The sequence below is a fragment of the Lepidochelys kempii genome, chromosome 2, assembly GCF_965140285.1.
Source record: "Lepidochelys kempii isolate rLepKem1 chromosome 2, rLepKem1.hap1, whole genome shotgun sequence".
Lineage (NCBI taxonomy): Eukaryota > Metazoa > Chordata > Testudines > Cheloniidae > Lepidochelys > Lepidochelys kempii.
The window spans coordinates 237,078,471-237,101,157 of NC_136381.1; the positions used below are offsets into that span (position 1 = coordinate 237,078,471).

The 22,687-nt window shown below is 42.2% G+C and overlaps 2 protein-coding genes across 13 annotated transcripts in view; one reads left to right on the top strand and one right to left on the bottom strand.

Moving 5' to 3' along the window:
* LOC140907712 (protein nucleotidyltransferase YdiU) overlaps positions 1–22,339 on the bottom strand; it is a 76,625-nt gene extending 54,286 nt beyond the window's left edge. For 2 of the 5 annotated variants that reach the window (XR_013635421.1, XM_073334288.1), the window contains exons 1-15: positions 21,032–22,336; positions 19,782–19,900; positions 18,920–19,048; positions 18,438–18,502; positions 18,275–18,331; positions 18,078–18,176; positions 13,711–13,778; positions 12,421–12,508; positions 8,650–8,719; positions 7,968–8,040; positions 6,263–6,346; positions 4,332–4,461; positions 3,973–4,017; positions 3,792–3,873; positions 3,608–3,700 (exon numbers count right to left, since the gene is read on the bottom strand). Coding sequence is in view for 4 of the 5 variants with exons in the window: in XM_073334288.1 (XP_073190389.1) it covers positions 3,608–3,700; positions 3,792–3,873; positions 3,973–4,017; positions 4,332–4,461; positions 6,263–6,346; positions 7,968–8,040; positions 8,650–8,719; positions 12,421–12,508; positions 13,711–13,778; positions 18,078–18,176; positions 18,275–18,331; positions 18,438–18,502; positions 18,920–19,048; positions 19,782–19,900; positions 21,032–21,242 (1,413 nt within the window). In the remaining variant the exon portion in view is untranslated. Of the gene's footprint in view, positions 1–3,607; positions 3,701–3,791; positions 3,874–3,972; positions 4,018–4,331; positions 4,462–6,262; positions 6,347–7,967; positions 8,041–8,649; positions 8,720–12,420; positions 12,509–13,710; positions 13,779–18,077; positions 18,177–18,274; positions 18,332–18,437; positions 18,503–18,919; positions 19,049–19,781; positions 19,901–21,031 lie in introns of all 5 variants that reach the window. The other 3 variants (XM_073334289.2, XM_073334290.2, XM_073334291.2) reach the window with 3 other exon arrangements.
* The window catches only part of PDSS1 (decaprenyl diphosphate synthase subunit 1), a 44,071-nt gene continuing 43,352 nt past the window's right edge, over positions 21,969–22,687 (top strand). The window contains exon 1 of one of the 8 annotated variants that reach the window (XR_012157590.2): positions 21,969–22,395. Coding sequence is in view for 3 of the 8 variants with exons in the window: in XM_073334305.2 (XP_073190406.1) it covers positions 22,039–22,395 (357 nt within the window). In the remaining 5 variants the exon portion in view is untranslated. The remainder of the gene's footprint in view (positions 22,396–22,687) is intronic. The other 7 variants (XM_073334305.2, XR_012157591.2, XR_012157592.2 and 4 more) reach the window with 7 other exon arrangements.

The window sequence follows — 22,687 nt, forward strand, 5'->3', positions numbered from 1 at the left end:
AGTTCACGATCCTAAACTGAAGAGTCATGGATGAATAGCTCTTTCTTCTGAATAGATCAAAGCATTTTTGGTCCTAATGACATGGCACGGCCTTCACATAACATTATCTGCCGTGTTCATTTAGTGCCTGCACAACCAAGAACTTTGGTGTTGGACTGGTGAACAGAAATTCAGAGTCCTTAGCTGGGATGTAACATTTTCTTATCGGTTCATTTACACTTCAGCAGAATCATCGCAGGGGACTCCCAGACGGATTTGGCAGGATCCAACTAAGCCCAGTAGCGTAGCGGCTGCTCCCCCTCTGAGCACAAGTGGTGCCTTTTTAAATTTTTACTCACCCGGCAGTGCTCCAGCTCATTGGCGGTGGGGGCCTGCACGTGCTCTGGCTCCTCGGTGGCATTTCGGCGGCGGAGGCCTTCAGTGCCGCCGAGGACCCAGAGTGCCGCCCAGTGATACAAGTGGTTGGCACCTTTTTTTATGTCCGCTGCCCCTGTTCACTCCACCTAGCTACACAGCTGACTGAGCCTCATTAATAAACAGGGCAACTCGGATAGAGGGAGTCCATTGGAGGATGTCCAGGAGCTTATGTTGTGACTTCCTGATCTGGAGGAAGTTTGCAATGCACTTCATTAACTCTTAGAAGTGTCCAAAGTCGTCAGCCACAGTCAGTGAGAGAGGTATAACAGCTTCATCTGGGGAAGATGAAGAAATGTTTGTTTGGGGAGTGACCTCTTTATCTGCCCTGACCTCCTGCCCCTCAAAGGTGCGTGAGGTAAGAGAGGAGGAGAAGTTGGATTACAGGAACTTCTCCCCTGTATTTTCTGAAAGAGAGACTAGAGGCATGGTAAAACTGCTGATGGATCCCAGTAGGCCACTGAGAAGGACCAAAAGGGGGTTGTGATAAATGAAGGGGAGGTGGAATAGCTCCCTTTTACGGACACCCAGCCAGCCAGCTTGCTATAAAATCCCTCTTAGTAGCTGTTCTCTACTTGCTTTACCTGTAAAGGGTTAAAAAGTCTCACTGCTATACATAGGTAAAAGAAAGTGAGTGGGCACCTGACCAAAAGAGCCAATGGGAAGGCTAGAGCTTTTTAAATTTGAGAAAAAAATTTCCCCTCTGTCAGTGGTTGTTCTTCCGGGAAGAGGGGGACAGAGCAGTGATGCTGTAAAAAGCTTGGGACCAGGTATGACAAGTCATCAGTATCATACCTAGAAACTACTCATTTGAAACCCCAGATATGTAAGTAGATCAGAAAATGTCTAGGAAGACAAGATTAGGTTTATCCCTTTATTTCTTTATGGCTTGGGGATTCCTCTGTGCTAACCCCAGTGCTTTTGTTTTGCTTGTAACATTTAAGCTGGACCTCAAGAAAACTATTCTTGGTGCTTAATCCTTGTAATTGCTCTTTTAAAATCTAGCAACAGCTGAGTTCCCAGATGTATTTTCCTTCCTTTTTTTTTAAAATACAATTTACCTTTTTTAAAAACAGAATTGGATTTGTGTGTCTTAAGAGGTTTGTGCATACTATTTAGCTAGCTAGTGGCAACAGCTAATTTCCTTCTCCCCCCCCCCCACTCAGCTCTTCCCCGGAGGGGCGTGTGAAAGGGCTTGAGGGTATCCCATAGGAAGGGATTCCCAAGTGAGCCTTCCTGGTCTCTCAAAGCAGTTCTGCACTTGGGTGGTGGCAGCATCTACCAATCCAAGGTCAGAGAAAAGCTGTAACCTTGGGAGTTTAATACAAGCCTGGAGTGGCAAGTATTAATTTTTAGAGTCCTTGCGAGCCCCCACCTTCTGCACTCGAAGTGCCAGAGCGCGGAATCAGCCTTGACAGGGGTGGCAACCACTTGTGCTTGAACAAGGTCTGGGATACACGGGCTGGTCTTTGATGCAACTCCCCACTCTTGTCAGAAGTGTCAGGATGGAAATCCCTGGATCAAAATACTCAAATTGGAGGAAAATTCCTCCTCTTCAAGAAGGGGACCACCGGTACTCTCTGAAGATGTTGACAAGTCAAGCGGTACTGTGGAAAGGTCCCATCTCAGTGACTGTGCTTTTCTTGGTACTGATAACCTCCTAGTACCAACCAAGAAGAGAGACTCCAGCTTCTCTGAAACAAATAGATCCCTTGAGAATCTGAACCCCTATGATATCGAGTTGGTTTGAAGAGTGGGGCATCATTCCATTACTGGTACTGAGGGTATATGCTGTTCTGGCAAGCCCACTCTGGTTGAAATAGATGGTACTGATGAAGATGCCTTGGGGACTGCTGAGAGTGGATAAGAGGCATGGTGTCTTCCCGGTACTGACGCCATCTTAGTGGCCAACTTAGATGTAGACTTTACCAAAGAAGTTGCGGGTACTGTTCTCTGAGGCGTGGAATGCTTCGATGAAGCATGCTTTCTTCTGCTGAGCCTGGCGCCCGAGGCACAGGATCGATTCCGAGAGCATCTGGAGCCTCAGCCATACCCAAGGTGGGACACCAGGTCTCCGCAGCAGTCTTGCTCTGCAGGGACTGAGGTCTTTTGAAGTGGACTCTTTCTGTGGAGAAAGACTTTGGTTTTTGTGGGTCTTGTCTGTGGGTCTACCTCATGTAAACGCAGGTAAACATGTCAAAGTTGACGGAGCACTCTGTTAATTAAGTGACTGACATCGAGGGGGGTCTCCTGACCTGGATCTGAGGCCAGTTGGAGGGAATACTCCATTCTTTAGAATCTCAGTTTTATCTGTCAGTGTTTTTTTGCCCTGCCCTTAAAAGTTGAGCAGATGGAGCACTTACGTGGGATATGAGACACTCCAAAGCAACAGAGACAACGGCAATGCCAGTCACTGAATGGAATGGCCTCCCAGTAAGAGATAAACTGCTTGAAGCCTGGAAAGTCTGACATACCCCCGGGCAAAGCAATTTAACATGGGAAGTTTCCCCTCCCCAAAGGGGAAAAGGGATCAAGAGAAAGTCCCCCTAAATAAAAAGTAAATAAAATAACTAAAGAAAAAACAACAAAGTAAAGAAGGGTAACCAGGCTCAGAAACTTCAAAAGTAAGACACACTAATGCTCTGTGTTAGGCCCAGGAGGTTGAGAAGGAACTGGGCTGGTTCACCCAGGCAGCCCTATATAGCCTTTAATCGGGGCCCAAGGAAGCCTAAGTCACATACACGGACCAAATGGGCACTACTACCAAAAATCTGATTAAAGGTGCAAGGGTGTGAGCTCACCTGAAGTGGACACTGCTCAAAGAAGAAATATAAAGTTTGCAGATGCAGCAGCGTCCTTGTCTGTAAAGGCTGTAGAACGTAAACTTTGAAGATACCATATATGCTTTATGAAGAACCGCTTTTAGCTATCTCTAGGCTAACAAAAGTGTTTTTTTCCTATTAATATTTCTGCTGTTTAAACATATACACTTAAAAAGCAATAAAACATGTTAGGAGATGGCATTCTCTTAGCAATCCTTTCATCTAATGTGGCTGAAGGTGCTCAGAAGACATACCTGATGTATGTAGTTTTCACTATGTACCCTTAATTAGTCACTTATTCATTCCAGACTTGCCTCGGTGAGCTCAAAGGCCAATAAAATGTTCCTAAAATATATTACATTAATTAATACCTGAGGAACATGGAGCTCTTTTAGCTGGTCTTGAGTAATCTCACTGAGCTGCTGAAATGCCATTGTAAAATCAGCCTTTGTATCTTCCATGAGCTAATGAAATTAAATACATTTCTATCAGTGTTTTTAAAATATTAGACATCAGTTCAAATATCCCCAAAAGAATGGCCAATAATAAACTCACTTTTAGGAGAAAAGCAATCAAATAGTTATCATCCTCACTCTCCCCAAGGAGACCCAATTTTGCTCTGAATAGTTCTGTAAAACTGAAAGTAGTAACAGAAGTTATGAAGGCAAAGACATTGTTCCGAAAACATATTCTATAGTATATGCTTCTTTAAAATCTGAATTATGGAAGTACATACCGGCTATAATAATGCTCAGAGTATCCCTCCAGAATCTGGAAAGCACTATAAAAGTAAGGAAATATCAAATCCTATTGACCAATAGTAATACCAAAGACACAATTCAGCTTCACATTCAAGTGTGAAACCTTCTCTGGCTTGTACCTATTTATGAAAAACTTCTCTCTTACCCCATTTTGATATTTTTCTATTTGTTTTAAAAACAGTCTTGTTTGGCTCGTAACATATCCAGAAAATACTTTCTGTTTAGAAATCAAACTTCCTAAAAAAAAGAGCCCCCTTTTCTCCTACACATATGGCCATTATAGCATCTCTCTCTAGTTCTTTTAAGTGTGAAGATATTTTTAAGGATAACTTACAGATGCTTTTGTCTGTGATCCAATACAGGTTTTAGAGCTTGTAACAGCTTGTTCAGATTAAACATCCCAACATTTGCTTGGTTTCCTATTTTATACCTCCTTTCATCATCAGATGTGTTTGGAACAAAATCTGTTTGAAACAAAGCATTACATTTCAACAGATTAATTAGAATAAACAACCAAAGTTTACTATTTTAAAGAGGTTAATTTTTCATATTTACACAGCAAACTAACAGAAGTCTTGCAAGCACTAAATATTAACTCAGAGTACTCCAAACACAAGAATATTTATTTACACTGGATTAGCCGGGGATCTAACATTTGCCAGAGTAAGGAATACAATCTTAGAGCACAAGTTCCCAGATGGTCACAAGTGTTGTTTTCCCACTTCAAGACACAGAATAAATTCAGATATTTAAACAGCCAATTCTTTTTTACATTCAGAATAATGTTTTTCAGTATTCTTTAATATAAATAATGCTACTATTAAATATCATATGATTCGATGCCTAGGGATTCTGGACTTCCAAACAACAAAATATTTTTATGATGTAATCTCAGTAAATGAGATGCATATATTTTTAAGTAGCGTAGTGACCCTAATTATCTGAACATAAATATTATTTCAAATTATATATAATTATATATTTGCTTCTGAAATATTTAGGGCTAAAATGTTCCAGTATAAGAAAGTCCACTTTAAGGAGCAGCGAATAGGCAAACGCATACCCTTCACGAAAGGCATAATGCATCCAGGAGCAAAGGGTAAACGTAGCCACAGCATCAACCTCAGAAAGGATGCAGCATGCACTTCTTGTCCAAAACAGGGTCAGCTCTGCTGTTCGGTGTCTATGGGGGGAAAAGGCTGTCGTCCTGGATCCTCCTTTGCACTCTCTGAGGAGGCTACCACCAGAAGCAATACTAATGGGGATCAGCCCTAGCACTCAGAAGGAAACAAGGACTGTGACTATGAACAGCATCTCAGAGTTGGTGTCAAATAGGAATTCTACTTTGTTTGATTCATTGTTATTAGAGGTGGGCCCAAAACACTACTTCAAATGCAACCCACTCTTCTCCCCAGACCACCTACACAACTGTGAATTTTGGGAGCTGAGGTACATGTTCAAATCTGAATCCGCAGATCTACATCCACTCCTCTGATTTGGCTTCAGGGAAAGAACTCAAACTAGAAGAGCCTCTTAAGGTTCCAGCTGAGATATGCCTAAGGTGTACAAGATCAGATTTCATGAGATTTTCATCATTTGAGCCTGTAATCTTATGAAAATGGACAGTGAGATTTCAACACCATTGAGCCTGACCCCCAGCCATCATTTGACTTCCAAACCCCAGCCTAAATGAAATGTACATCTGAAGACCATCTTCTGGACCTATGTCTATTTATTACAGATGGAGAGAGTAATGTAATTCATGCTTTCAATTAAAGATTTACAGTGGAGTGTCATAACTGGGCAGATTTGACTTTTACCCCCTATATTAACAGTTGTGACGGTAAAGTCAAAATGATAAAAGATGATGTATAGAAATTCATATATAGATTTTGCTTTTGGCTACTTTTAGCTGTATTCAATTTTTACGGAGTTTTCTGGATTTCTGCTGTAGCATCTGGGAATCTGATGAATGTCAGTATGAGAGATACTTCATGGAAATGGGTTTAGTAGTAATATACATTACCTGCAAGTTTTTTAGTGTACAGTTTAAACAGAACTTGTGTAATACACAGTAAAACTGCTCTCTCATCTAAAATGCAACTAGATGCACAAAACTTATTTTTGACCAATGTACATGCAATAGTACACACATGCAGGATCCATGTGCTAATAATGTTAAGAACATTCTGAGCAAACAAAAACTATATAACAACACAATGAGAAGAAATTTCATGTATATTCAAATACATGTGCTATACTCACTTGGATCATAGGACTCCATAAAACCAAATGGACCATAATCTATTGTTATGGATAACAAACTGAAGTTATCTGTATTGCACACACCTAGAATTAATCAACAACAAAAATACAACTATTAAAACAATAAAGTTGTTTATTCTACACACTGCTGATTTATCAAAGGCAGAAAAGTTGCTGAAAAGCCTAGATTACAGTGGATTTAAATTACAATAACTAAAGTTGGGCCCAGCAGATGAGAGTCTGGATTTTAAGTTCAGTCCCTTGTTCCCAACTTTGCAGGCATTTTATATATCAAAACTGAAAACATCTGATGTCTCTGTGATATCTCATCTTGTTTCTATGCCTAGATGGCACTGTCTCCTTTTACTTTCAGTGGCGACATTGAGGAACTATGACTACCTCTTGCACACTTGATCAATTATTTTCCTTTCCTTGTGAGTTGTGTGTGCGGTACATTAGCAATATAATGCTGATTCTACTTATGGGGTATAATTCTGAAACAAAGTTTCATAGCATATTGATAGTACAGTGGTTTTACAAATAAACAAATTCATATCTCAGTGAATTTAGGTACTGATATTGCTGCACCACTGCACTATCTGACTATATAAGATAGGATCTAATGAAGGCATCCCAAACTCATGCCCATTATATGACACCAACATGTGGCCTCTGTATATATTACAAAACACTATTACATGCACTAGTGGTATGTCAGTGCAACTGTCTTTCAAAAACAACCACTGTATTGTATCATCTAAAGGGTTCACTTTAAAAAAAAATCCAGTAGATTGACCTAAATAAGTAATATTGATAAAACTGTGTTCTTTGCCACTAACCAGCAACCCTTCTTAAAGAATTTTTTGAGAAGCCCATGTACTATAGAGTCTTTTGCCTCTTCCTAATCTGTCTGCACTTTGAAAATCAGAATCTCTCTTGAATCTGTCAGAGAAAACTTGCAGAAGCGCTAATCAACAACAGGGATATTATTGTAGACAAAAATGCCAAAAAGTTTGAAATAAAGGACAAAAAGGAGGAGAATTAAACATGACAAAGCAAAAGCCATTATTGAGTATATGTAAGGATCTTCATTTTTGGTTTTTACTAATCTCTACCAAAAAAATCCCCAGGTTTTACAGAAGTTATTTTTTTTTTGGTTTTTACCAATTTTCACCTGAATTTTGAACCCTTCAAGCACATGAAAATACTAATTATCTTAAGAAAATCCAATACACTGTATTAGATAGATGTGTTTATGTTAATAATAAATTAATCTAAGTGTAAGTGAGGGGCTGCCTGTTAAAGTAAGGCAATGTACTGGAAGAAACACACACACACGAACACACACACACACACGTGCATATACCTATGTACTGTTAATATACAGTTCATGAAATAAACCACAGCACTAAACTATTTTAACTTTCAATACTCTTACTTTTCTCTACTTGTTGCTATTTTCTGCCCTCCTATCTCCCCAATATTAACCCTGATAATTACCCAAAAAACTGAAATTATTTTTTGCACAGTTTTTAACTCTTTTTTTTATTTTTTTAATAAACACGGATACATTCTAGGAAAATTTAAACAAAACAAATACCAAAACCAAAAGGCTTTGAATTTATTACGGGTAAAGGGACTTTTAACAGACCTTAATATTTTACAATTACCACACCAATAATTTAACTGAGCTATCATCACTTACCATGAGCAAAGCCCACTGACATCCACAATGCAATCAGATTTGCAGTCTCCAATACCACTTTAGAGAAAAAGTCCTGAAATCAAAAACATTTTTCACTTCAAACCCTTTAATTAATAAATACAGATAAACACTATGTTATCAAATATATAGTTTATTTAAAAATAACAGTTGGCACGTTATACTCGGTTTCTTTTTAATATTTGGGCACACACTCTCAGTGAGTTAGCTGCATGATGATCTTATCCAAGAACACCCAGACGTGTGTGACAATACACATACTCAGCTGCAATAGCAATAATAATAAAACGAAAGTGTAGTAATGATCAAGTATATTATATTGCATGTATTTAGGGTAGAGCATGATCCTGCACTCCATCACTAGTCTATGGTTAGGATATGAAGGGCATAAGGAGAACAAACATTAATGGAGAATGTGATATTACCATAATAAATATGTTTGTGTAAAGTAACAGGGCAGGAAAAGACAATCTTCATACTTGAAGTTGAAGGGAAAACTATGAGAATATTGAAGAAGAATATTTGCAAACATCTGTTTGAATAAAAATTGCAAGCGCACTTCAATGATATTTGCAATATTTCCAATTTTATTTTTTATGTTGTTAATACAAATGATGCCTTGTTGATAATATGCATACAAAGTGAAAGTCTCTCCTATACTCACCAAATATCTATTTGAATCGTTCATGTTTACAGATGGAAAATGTTCTTGTATGACAAAGTCTAGCAGTGTCCTGAAAAAAAGAACCAAACAGTTCTTTAACCAAAACCAGTATTTTTAGGACTAATGTGCCAAACGGATGACTACTCATTCTTATTCTCCACATTAAAGGGCTGATCAAATCCCAATGAAGTCAATAAAGAAACACTCATTAACTGCAATGGATAAGACCCTAATAGAATCTGTTAGCAATAAAACTTAATGTTTCACACACAGAACAGGATTAGAAGCAGTCACATTATGTTAAAACAACTCCAAGTATTACATTCTCTGATTAGAGCACAGTATTTGTTTACATGCCCGTATAACAACATTTTCTGACAAACTGGTTTGGTTATAAGAAAAAATCACTATCAGGCAAAGTTCTGAGCCAAGATTCTCCACACAGAACATTTTAATGACTGAATTCTAAACCCTTATAAAAAACAGCTATTTACCACAGTATAATACGTTCTTCGAGAACTGCCTATATGGGTCCTGACAGCAAGTGACATGCAGGTCCTAGGTGCCTTAGCTTGGAACGTTTTCAGAAACTACGGACTGGGGCTGCACACATATAAACTAAAATCCTATGTAGCACAGCCTCAACCATAATTCAGTTCCTTCTGCAAACCAAAAATCTGCTGTAAGATTTCAAAATAAAGGGGACAGAGGGCAGGCAGCATGGATCCAGGCAGGCAATCATCTTGAAGAACCGCTTACTATGTTAAAAGAAAAGGAGGACTTGTGGCACCTTAGAGACTAACCAATTTATTTGAGCATGAGCTTTCGTGAGCTACAGCTCACTTCATCAGATGTTTACCGTGGAAACTGCAGCAGACTTTATATACACACAGAAATCATGAAACAATACCTCCTCCCACCCCACTGTCCTGCTGGTAATAGCTTATCTAAAGTGATCAACAGGTGGGCCATTTCCAGCACAAATCCAGGTTTTCTCACCCTCCACCCCCCGACACAAATTCACTCTCCTGCTGGTGCTAGCCCATCCAAAGTGACAACTCTTTACATAATCAAGTCGGGCTATTTCCTGCATAGATCAAGGTTTTCTCACATCCCCCCCACCCCCATACACACACAAACTCACTCTCCTGCTGGTAATAGCTCATCTAAACTGACCATTCTCCAGGTTTAAATCCAAGTTAAACCAGAACATCTGGGGGGGGGGGGTAGGAAAAAACAAGAGGAAACAGGCTACCTTGCATAATGACTTAGCCACTCCCAGTCTCTATTTAAGCCTAAATTAATAGTATCCAATTTGCAAATGAATTCCAATTCAGCAGTTTCTCGCTGGAGTCTGGATTTGAAGTTTTTTTGTTTTAAGATAGCGACCTTCATGTCTGTGATTGCGTGACCAGAGAGATTGAAGTGTTCTCCGACTGGTTTATGAATGTTATAATTCTTGACATCTGATTTGTGTCCATTTATTCTTTTACGTAGAGACTGTCCAGTTTGACCAATGTACATGGCAGAGGGGCATTGCTGGCACATGATGGCATAGATCACATTGGTGGATGTGCAGGTGAACGAGCCTCTGATAGTGTGGCTGATGTTATTAGGCCCTGTGATGGTGTCCCCTGAATAGATATGTGGGCACAATTGGCAACGGGCTTTGTTGCAAGGATAAGTTCCTGGGTTAGTGGTTCTGTTGTGTGGTATGTGGTTGTTGGTGAGTATTTGCTTCAGGTTGCGGGGCTGTCTGTAGGCAAGGACTGGCCTGTCTCCCAAGACTTGTGAGAGTGTTGGGTCATCCTTTAGGATAGGTTGTAGATCCTTAATAATGCGTTGGAGGGGTTTTAGTTGGGGGCTGAAGGTGACGGCTAGTGGCGTTCTGTTATTTTCTTTGTTAGGCCTGTCCTGTAGTAGGTAACTTCTGGGAACTCTTCTGGCTCTATCAATCTGTTTCTTTACTTCTGCAGGTGGGTATTGTAGTTGTAAGAAAGCTTGACAGAGATCTTGTAGGTGTTTGTCTCTGTCTGAGGGGTTGGAGCAAATGCGGTTGTATCGCAGAGCTTGGCTGTAGACGATGGATCGTGTGGTGTGGTCAGGGTGAAAGCTGGAGGCATGCAGGTAGGAATAGCGGTCAGTAGGTTTACGGTATAGGGTGGTGTTTATGTGGCCATTGTTTATTAGCACTGTAGTGTCCAGGAAGTGGATCTCTTGTGTGGACTGGACCAGGCTGAGGTTGGTGGTGGGATGGAAATTGTTGAAATCATGGTGGAATTCCTCAAGGGCTTCTTTTCCATGGGTCCAGATGATGAAGATGTCATCAATATAGCGCAAGTAGAGTAGGGGCTTTAGGGGACGAGAGCTGAGGAAGCGTTGTTCTAAATCAGCCATAAAAATGTTGGCATACTGTGGGGCCATGCGGGTACCCATAGCAGTGCCGCTGATCTGAAGGTATACATTGTCCCCAAATGTGAAATAGTTATGGGTAAGGACAAAGTCACAAAGTTCAGCCACCAGGTTAGCCGTGACATTATCGGGGATAGTGTTCTTGACGGCTTGTAGTCCATCTTTGTGTGGAATGTTGGTGTAGAGGGCTTCTACATCCATAGTAGCCAGGATGGTGTTATCAGGAAGATCACCGATGGATTGAAGTTTCCTCAGGAAGTCAGTGGTGTCTCGAAGGTAGCTGGGAGTGCTGGTAGCGTAGGGCCTGAGGAGGGAGTCTACATAGCCCGACTTGATTATGTAAAGAGTTGTCACTTTGGATGGGCTAGCACCAGCAGGAGAGTGAATTTGTGTCGGGGGGTGGAGGGTGAGAAAACCTGGATTTGTGCTGGAAATGGCCCACCTGTTGATCACTTTAGATAAGCTATTACCAGCAGGACAGTGGGGTGGGAGGAGGTATTGTTTCATGATTTCTGTGTGTATATAAAGTCTGCTGCAGTTTCCACGGTAAACATCTGATGAAGTGAGCTGTAGCTCACGAAAGCTCATGCTCAAATAAATTGGTTAGTCTCTAAGGTGCCACAAGTCCTCCTTTTCTTTTTGCGAATACAGACTAACACGGCTGTTCCTCTGAAACCTGTTACTATGTTAAGTAACTGTTATTTCTTCTCTGAGCACTACCTGCCTGAGTTCCTATTGTAAGTGATTAGCAAGCAGTCTATAGATTCAAAGGAGGAAATTCCAAGGAATCTTACTTGAATAAAAATCACAAAACAGCTCTCTCAAACTGAGCAACAAAACTGCTTATGGGACAACATATTTTAACGATCAGAAAACTATAGTATTGTTAAAAAGCTTATAATAGTTCTGCCATCGTTTGTTACCCACATACATTATTCCCTTTTTAATCCTGCATACTTCTGGAAAATACATATTGCAGAACATACTTCTGTTATTATTATATTTCATATTTATATAACAGTAGCACACACAGGCCCCTATAAAAACTTTTACAAACTGAAGCCCCCATCCTACAAAAATGTATACAATTGCTTAGTTAATGGGACTACTCGTGTGTAAATTTAAGCCCGTGCGAACGTTTTTGCAAGGTCAAGTCCAAACAACTAAATGCAGCCCTTACCATGAATATCTGGCATTTGAATCTTTATTAAATAGTATTTCTTTCCTTATAAGTAAATAGCAAAATCAGGTGAATCAGTCCAATAAGTGATCTTCCCAAATTACTACTGGACATACATGTTTGAATAGGTTTTATTTATATTAGAATTAATATAATTACTATGAAGATTTCATTCTAACCTTTGCAAGTCCAGTTCCCCAGAATGAGCTAAAATTTCCAAGGAACCTATACGAAACCATGATTTGGCAACACGTAGGACTACTGCACCTTAAACATAAACATATACGTTAAATTTAAATAGCTTGCTGATACACATGCACGCACATACACACAAACATACACATGCATTTTATATATATATATATATATATATAAAAATAAAACTAAAAACCAAATATGAGTGTGTGTACATCATTAAATTCCCATACAAATATTTTAACACTGTTTAATTTGCTTGAAAATGACTGACACACATAAACCCATTTAAAAAGGAACAGGAGCTTATATGATATGGAAAATTGTGCATTTAATTCCAAGAAGAAAAAGGGAAAAACAAGTAAGAAACAATGAAGAGGAAAATGGAAGAGGCAAAAGAAATGAAACGGAGGGAGTGAAGGACCTAAATTTCAAAAGTGATTAGTGGTTTTGGGTACCTATTCACTTTTGAAAATTTAAGCCTATACACACACAAATTAAATTCAAGAAAAGCCATCCAGTTAGAAATAGCATCACTGGTCACACAAGCTAATTCAAACAGAGGAATGTAGCAGGACTGTTATGGAGGGCCCTAATGAACTAACTTAAAGCAGAGAAATAAGACAAACATACTAAAAGAATAAAGGGGGAAAAGAGAAAAGTCTTCTTTGGGCATTGCTATGTTCCAGATTTTTCCATTAATATATTGCAAGTTGCATACCTCTTCGAAACCTTTTCCAGGGGAAGACAACCCTCTTGCTTCTCCTTCCATTCCTGCCCTGCCCTGCCCCCTCACCCTTTTCCTCCAACACATCCACTTTTATTTGGTATAAAAATCATAAGCAATTTCAGCTTCTCCCTTTAACATCTTTTCTGCCCTCTCCCTACCTCAGTTAGAGAACAAGTATTTTGTAGCAATAATTAAGTTAAGACTAGGGTTACCATATTTCAGATTCCCAAAAAGAAGAAACTGATGGAGGGGAACTCCATCAAAATTCACCCTTTACCTCTTTTGTTGTGGCTGTTGTGATCAAATTTTGAAAGAGAAGAGACACCACACATCAGGTATGTCACACCTACAGCAGCCTTGACCACAGGAATTTTAAATTAAGAAACATTTGGGGAATGATTTCCTCAGGGGGAAGTATAGTATCTAAATAAGGACTCTCTGGAAATGAGATGATTTGGTGCATATTTTCATTCAAAAATATAGTGCACTTTCCAACTACACAATGTCAAAAATCACTGAAGAATATTTTAAATGCACTGATTACCTCTTTCTTTCTTAACACTTCCATTGTAAAACTGGTCTCTCCAAACATCATCATTACTTACAACTAAGCTGTAAGAGAAGAGAAAAAGCCGTGAAAGATGTCTGAGCAAAAATATTTTATACCCAAATGCAAGTCACATTTTACAATTCTATTTCATTTTAAAGAAGAAAGAAAAGATGAATAATTGGTGTGCTGGTATGATTGAGTCTTTACAAAGAATATAGGCAGGTGACAAGATGAGGTTACAGCTTATTAGCAAAATGTGTTTGTTTCACCTTTACCTTATCCTCCAACCCCACAACCCATCCTTTGCCTGTTTCTTTCATCTGTGCCATCTTGTCATAATCTTAAATTGTCAGCTCTGGGGCAAGGACTGTCTTTTTTAATTTGTGCTGTAATTTGGGACTTTGATTATTGACTAATACTGTTGTAAAATAAATAACAATCATAGTTGGCGAGTTATATGGGTCCATGGTGCCTGGGCACCAGGAATATTCCTGGCCCAGGGCCCAACTCCAGCAATGTTTGAGACCGGGTCTCTCCCTAAGCCCCAGCTTCCACCCCTGGGCTCTCCCCTCCGCACATCCCCCGAGCGATTTACAATGGACCGGGGCCCCCACCCACCCACCACTGTCAGTGCAGCGGAACTGAGGGCTTCCTGCCTGCTCACTCCACATGGCTAATGGCCCCTCCCTGCGGCCCCTGGGCAGGGTGGGTCTGTGTCTACACCCGCTGCTTCTGCGCCAAGCGCCCTGCGGCCAATAGAAAGCTGCAGGGGCAGTGCCTAGGAATAGCAGCGCGGAGGCCCCCTGGCCAGGAGCCCCAGGTAAGCACCGCAACCCCCCACCCCCTCCCAGAGCCTGCACCCCCACCCCTTTCCCACACACCCCCTCCTACCTCCAAACTCCCTCCCAGAGCCTGCATCCCCACCCCTGAGCCTGCACCCAGACTCTGTCCCAGAGCCTGTACCCCTCAACCCCTCCTGCATCCCCACCTCCCCAGCCCAGAGCCTGCACCTCCACCCCTTTCCCCAACCCAGAGCCTACACCCAAACTCCCTCCCAGAATGTGCACCCCCAGCCCAGAGCCTGCACTTTGCTCCTCTCTGCCCTCTACCCAGAGGTCCCCGCCCACGCCTGCTCCTCTCTGCCTCCTCCCCCAAGGCCAGGCCCATCAGCCGCTCGCTTCTCTCCACTTGCCTCCTTCCCAGAACGGGGGGGCCATGGCCCCATTACTTTTTCCTGCCTTCGGTGAGAGATGGGGGGGAGGGAGAGACAGGATTGAGCAGCGAACAGGGGAGGCCTTGGGGGAAGAGGCAGAGTGGGTGTGAGAAGAGGCGGAGCGAGGGAGGGGCCTCAGGGAAAGAGGCAGAGTGGGGATGAGCGGAGCACAGCCCCGCCCCTTTCTAAGGAGCTTCACTTTCGGCGCTTCAAAGATAGCAGTGGGCAGGCACGCCTACGGAGGGGTGACTCGCACCACATCCATGTCATTTCCCCCCTGCATGGCCAGCCTTTTTTGTGGAGGCTTAGCCTCCTCTGGCCTCTTATACGCGCTGCCCTACATTCTGAATATCCAGGCTGTATATAGGTAAGGTGAATTTCACCCTGAATCCTTATTAAAAATAAAGGTCACCTTACAGATGGATTCACCCCACTAACTTCATGTGTTGTTTTCCCAATTAGAAGCCCCAGTCTATGACTGCAGTGGTGCCAGATAAAGATATTTTCTTCATCTGGCACCGCTGCAGATGTAGGCTGCAACTTCCAGTTGGAAACACAGCACATGAAGTTAATGGCATGAACCCACCTGTAGGATGCTCTTCTTGGCTGAGTTATATGGCCCTTTCCCACATTTCTGCCAAGACTCAGCAAGAACTTTGTAAATGGATTAAAATTGTTGAGACACAACAGTTCCCCATTGGGACGAATATGGGTATCAACTGGGTTTCTTCAGTGAAAACTTTATAAAACAGGTCTGGTGGAAAGAGTCAACAGAACAGCCTTATACAGTGACACTTTACCAACTTGCCAAGTATAGTGGGCTAAGGAATATTTTGTACACGACAGAATTAGCACACAGTTAAGGAATAATGTTTGATAGTATCTCTGAAGTGAACAATTTGTCAAGACAACAGTATAGGAAGGACATAACCTTGCCATAAGCTCTCACACTGATGTCCACACAGATTTGTGGTTTTGCATCAATTACTGACACTTTGGGACCTTTTGTTGAAATGAGTGAACAGATCTTCCAACACGTTATTTACAAACATTGCACTCCAGCAGAGTAAATGTGTTAAAACTAACAGGCGTACTTGTGGCACCTTAGAGACCAACAAATTTATTTGAGCATAAGCTTTTGTGAGCTACAGCTCACTTCATCAGATGCATGCAGTAGAATATACAGCGGGGAGATTTTTTATATACACAGAGAACATGAAACAATGGGTGTTACCCTACACACTATAATGAGAGTGATCAAGTAAGGTGAGCTATTACCAGCAGGAGAGGAAAAAAACCTTTTGTAGTGATGATCAAGGTGGGCCATTTAGTAACACTCAGTAACAGAGGCAAATAAAGGTGGCAATTTTGCAACAGAAAAGTTTCAAAAACAGACTCCAACGAGAAACTGCTGAGCTTGAATTAATACGCAAACTAGATACCATGAACTTGGGCTTGAACAGAGACTGGGAGTGGCTGGGTCATTACACATATTGAATCTATTTCCCCATGTTAAGTATCCTCACACCTTCTTGTCAACTGTCTAAATGGGCCATCTTGATTACCACTACAAAAGCTTTTTTCTCCTTCTGATAATAGCTCATCTTAATTAATTAGCCTCTTACTCCACTTTTTTATGTTCTCTCTCTATATATATATATATCTTCTTACTATATGTTCCATTCTATGCATCGGATGAAGTAGGCTGTAGCCCACGAAAGCTTATGCTCAAATAAATTTGTTAGTCTCGAAGGTGTCACAAGTACTCCTGTTCTTTTTGTGGATACAGACTAACAGGGCTGCTACTCTGAAACCTGTGTTAAAACTAATGCTAGAGATTTGCAGGCACTCTGCAACCACAGAAACCACAAGAGTTTGCATTGTGACAGCTGAGTACAATGCATTTGCAGCAGAATGTTTACTTTCTGTGGACTCTGAAACACATGAGCCCCCAGACATGACCAACTCACGTGGAACACAAAATAAATGTCACAATTTTAACCAGACATCTTGAAAGTTTTTGTTTTACAGAATTCTAAGAAAGAAAATAGATAAATGTGCTTATTAAAGTTTCTATGTGTCAAGCAGATTTGATTTTTAATTTTTTTTTTTAATATGACCACCTGTGGGGTTTTTTTTTATCCTGGAGGACACTAATGACAAGTGTACTTGGTTGTTGCTTTTATCTCAGATTTTGTGCAGTGAATTATATTCAACATAAGTTTTAAAAATCCTGTAATAATTAAGAAAAGTATCAGATCACCTGAAAGGGGCACCATCAACCTAAAATGCATATTTCTAGCTTAAAATAAGTTTTTCTATCTATGTTAAAAGAAACACCCTAAGGTTATTGCAATTGAAAGTTATGAAAGACAAAAAAGTTCTCTATTTTTGCCATTTGTTTACTTTGTGTATATGATAATACTTGCAGATTGTCATTTTCACCTTTTTTCATGTGTAATGATTTAGGCTCTGATCCTGCAAAGACTTACACAGGTGCTTATTTTATGCGTGAGTAGTCCCACTGACTACTCATATACATAAAGTATGAGCATATTACTTAAAGGATCAGGATCTGAGTCAGTTAGTTCACGCTGCTCCTTGTGCAGGTGTTCCATATAGCAACAGGTGAGAGTTTAAAAAAAAAAAAACATTTAAAATAGAAATTGTGATTGTAATACCAGACAATGGAAGGGGAAGTTAGTGGCAGGTGTTGTTTCTTAAATTAATTTTAACTCATTTTTGAGAGCTGAGTAGATTTCAAGTTGACCGTGTCCCTTTAAAACACAACCGTCTCTCACCTTCCCTTGCATCCATTCACAGCTGTTCACTCCAAAACAGAGAAAAGTATAGCAAACAGTACCATCAACAAAAATGTATTTGCAAATCACTTCAGAGACAAAAGTGAATCAATTCGTAATGAAAATTCTCAAACCTAGCATCATTAAGAAGTTTTACCAATCTCAAAAAATGGAGGGGTATATTTTGGCACTAGCTGTAACTCTGCATTTAGAAAAAATCTCTCTCTAAGAGATTAGCTACTCCACTTCACTGATTCACAGCTCAAGACAAAAAAGCCCAATCCCAAAACTCAACTTCATAGTTTCCATAAACATGAATGTTGCAAAAGAGAAAAGATGGGTAATACCTAGCTGCTCTGCTTGTAGGAATTCCAAGGTAGTGCATGGCCTCACTGCACAAAAATTCTCGCACAGAGGAGCGAAGCACAGCTCTTCCATCACCATTTCTACAGAGAACAAATGGATTGGGAATATTTTGTCTTCTGTTTTCAAATATGTAGAGAAAACATCCAACTTCTGTCTGTGTGAATTAACTGTACTGTACCTTGAATATGGAGTCTTTCCTGAACCTTTCAACTGTAATTCCCATCTTTCACCATACCTACATAAACAACACTAGTATTTATGATACATACTGGGATATCCACATGTCAACCAAATATTACATAAAATGCTATATGATCATTTTAAAATAAAGCACGCTGTACCTGTTTGTGTACACACCAATCAAGTGGGCTCTTCCATCACCCAGCTGACCTGCCCAACTACCAAACTAACAAGAACAGAAATTTTAAAAATTAAGTCATTTTCTTCTTGCTATCATTTACATGTTAGGACATCATTAACAAACATCTTAACATGACCTATATGATACAAATAATGCTACAGTTGCTCAAGTAATTATTAAGGGATTGATCCCCCAAACATGTTTCAACATAATCCTGCACATGCTTACTGTTTGCTTACTGATGAAGATTTACTGAAGTTAATGGGTTTACTCACAGGAGGAAACTAACCAAGATTTACAATTCCCTCCCTTTTCTGCCCCTTACACAAGACAGAATGTAAAATTACAATCTAGCCCTCAATGAGCACTGAGTATTTTTACAGTTTCTCAAGACATAATTCAAATGGTAAATGCCAGCACATAAATCCATATTATCATGTGCAGAACAGGTATTATTGTTACCTGATGGCCTCCATACCTATGGGCCAGAGGAATAGACCCTAAAACCACTTTCCCACCACTGACAAGCTGGAGAAAATCGTCTGTTTGTTTGACAGATACATCAAGGTCCAAAATGCCTTCCAGAACATCCTGAAAAAACAGAAATTATTTAGGTTTCAGAGTAACAGCCGTGTTAGTCTGTATTCGCAAAAAGAAAAGGAGTACTTGTGGCACCTTAGAGACTAACCAATTTATCTGAGCATGAGCTTTCGTGAACTACAGCTCACTTCATCAGATGCGTACTGTGGAAACTGCAGAAGACATTATATACACAGAGACCATGAAACAATACTTCCTCCCACCCCACTCTCCTGCTGGTAATAGCTTATCTAAAGTGATCATCAAGTTGGGCCATTTCCAGCACAAATCCAGGTTTTCTCACCCTCCGCCCCCCCTACACAAACTCACTCTCCTGCTGGTAATAGCCCATCCAAAGTGACCACTCTCTTTAAAATGTGTATGATAATCAAGGTGGGCCATTTCCAGCACAAATCCAGGTTCTCTCACCCCCCTCCAAAAACCACACACACAAATTTAAACGTTACCAAAGTTCTGATGATAGGGAGATTTTGTTCACGCTATTCTTTGAGTTAATAAGAGACACCACTAAAATGAAGGTGCATGATATACAAAGCTTATGCTCAAATAAATTGGTTAGTCTCTAAGGTGCCACAAGTACTCCTTTTCTTTTTGCGAATACAGACTAACACGGCTGCTACTCTGAAACCCATAGTATATTTTGTGTTCAAAATTTTCTATTAATTTTAAAGATACATATTAATAAAACAGGAACACTATATTCTAAGAAATAAATAAATCTAACCTTTGAAACTGCTACAAGAAGAACTCTGGATATAAAAGGAGTAGGGTAGGCTACAGAAAAAATGCAGTCTCGTACTTTACGAATTGAGTTTTCTGGAATAGTATCAACAGGCAGCATATCTGTAAAAAAATCCAATGAACCTTTTAAAAAAATGTTATGAATTAACCACATTATTAGAGATATATTATTTTCCCTAAAGGCAAAATAAAAATAGAAAACACAGGAGACAAAAATGTATCATGTTTTAGACAGTAAAGGCTGGATCCTCATCTGTCTACAGTGTAAAGCAGATTTAAGTAGTTTATACTACTTATGCCCTCCAAAACAAATCTAGGGTCAACTGGTGGTCAATTCCCCCCCACCTCCCATGCAGTTTAGAACAGCCTCAGGGCTGATACAAATTGCACACAGTTGTAATGGCCACTAAGGGTATGTCTACACAGCAAAGAAAAACCCATTGCTGGCCCTTGACAGCTGACTTGGGCTCATGGGGCTCTGGCTGCGTGGCTTCTGTATTGCTGTGTACACTCCTGGGATTGGGCTGCAGCCCAACCTCTGGGACCCTTCCACCCTGCAGGGTCCTAGATCTTAGGCTCAAGCATGAGCCTGCAAAGCTATACAGCAGTAAGCAACCCCATAGCCTGAGCCCCACAAGCTTGAGTGGGCCATTATGGGCCAGCCACGGGTTTTTCTTTGCTGTGTAGACATTCCTAAAAGGCGATTTCAACTGCCAGGAATTCCCCAAGAGCAGCCACACCCTCTTTCCCCCACAATCAAAGTCCCCTATGCAAGGAAGCAACACAATTGCAGCCATAAGCATAGGGGACATACAGCCAGAATACTGATCTGGAGACTCCCCTGTGCAAGAGTGATCCCCAGGTAGCCAGTTAGCCAACTTTAAGTCTGCTTTGTGTAGTGCAAAGCAGCCTTAGCAGGGCGCACAGTCTGTGGCTCTTGCTGCAGCATAGCCTGTCCACTCCAAATTCAAACTGGGACAGCCCTGGCCCATTACTGGATAAGTGGTACTGTTTAACACAGCTACAGATCTCTAATACAAGGATAAAAAGACTAAATAGTTTGCTGTGGTCAATGTTGGTTGTAATTTTAAAAGTAGTACATGAGCTTGACGCTGTCTCTCCCTAACCACCAAATACAGTTCTTTCCAAATAAAGCTGCAGGCAAATTTAATAAGCATTTTAACAAAGACCACAGTCCAGCAAACAGAAATAGTTGTGCAATATAAAATGTACCTATGAGGCTTTCTGAAGAAAGGCTCCACATACTAAGACTATTTGTTTTTCTTTTTCTTTCACAATAACCTTGGTCAAGGTTTGATTTATTGCTGACAGGAATTCCCCTGAAACTCCCTGCTGCACCTATGGAATCCAGGAGGCAGCATCCAGCCTGACAGATCAGCACCACCCAGGTGAGGAACTGGGCAACTCCATGGCACCCGGACATGCTGACACTGGAACTTTGCTTTAAAGATTGCCAGTCAGTACAGACCCAGGAGTCAAAACAGTAGTAACGGGGACCAAACTCTTCTTCTGCAGGAAAGATCCTTCAGGCAGGGAAAAGGCTCATTAAGGTCAGACTAGAGGATTACAGTGCTCCCTTCTAATACATTTAATTTATAAACTAGAGATATTTTTCCCCTCACTTTCTCTCCCTCCTCATCTCTCTAGCCCCATCTATTCTACAGTGGCAATTTGCCTATTGTTCTGAAACCGTTTTCCAGAACTGCACAAAAATGGTTTCCAGGTGACTTGGTTGTGCCGGGAAATGGCCTGGTCTGGAGAAGGTTTTTTAAAAAAAAACCAACATTTTAAAAACGTGACGGCCTGACCATCCCACCGGGCTCAGCGGCCTGACCCAGCACAGTCTAGAGGCTCAGTTCAGAAAACAGGCAACGCGCCAGCGGCGACAGGGCCCCCGCGGAGCGCGTGTGACCCAGCCACAGCCCAGGGGGGCGGTGAAGGCGCCCCACAGACGGGACGGCAGCAGGCACAAGCCCGGCCCCAGGACCAGCCTGGCCAAAACCGGCGTCCGCTTTGGCGGCACGGCTACGCCCTGTCACGCCACGGAAGTACTTGGCATCTGCCTGCCCCTGCCGGGGAGCGTCTCCCTGGTCTGTGCCCCGCTGCGGGCGGCAGGGAGGGGGGTGGCTATCCCGCGCTGCGCGGTATCTTCTTCCGGGGACCCGCTTGGCTGCAGGGGCCGAGGACGCAGGGGTGGGCGGCTCCCCGCAGGGCTGTGGATGGGGCCTGGCTGCCCCTGCTCCTCACCCTCCCCACGCCCCGCTGGCACGCGCAGTATCCCGGCCACGGCGCCACCCCGCCCCGAAGGCGGCTCCGCCCCCCCCGGCCGCGCCCTGCCCGGACCTGGCCCGCGGGGGAAAGGGCGGCTGAGCAGCGTTTCCGGGTCGCGGCGGGGCCGGGAGGCGCAGCGGGTGGCGGCGCTGGGAGACGCCATGGCCCTGTGGTGGTGGCGGCGCTGCTGCTGCTGCTTCTCCTCCCGGGCGCCCGCGTTCGGCTCCCTCCGGAGCCTGCTGGAGGCCGCAGGGCCGCGACTCGGCTGCGGGCCCTGCGCGGGGCGGGCTGCGGGGAGAGCCGAGGTGAGCGAGCGGCGCTGCGGGCAACTAGAGGTCACAGGAATGAATGGGAACCGCGGGGTGGGGCGCCGGGCTAAGGAGTGTGTAGAGGGCGATGGGTGCGGGGGGCACTGGGTTAGGGGGCATGGGGGGGTGCGGGGGGCACTGGGTTAGGGGGCATGGGGGGGTGCGGGGGGCACTGGGTTAGGGGGCATGGGGGGGTGCGGGGGGCACTGGGTTAGGGTCATGGGGGGGTGCGGGGGGCACTGGGTTAGGGGGCATGGGGGGGTGCGGGGGGCACTGGGTTAGAGGGCAT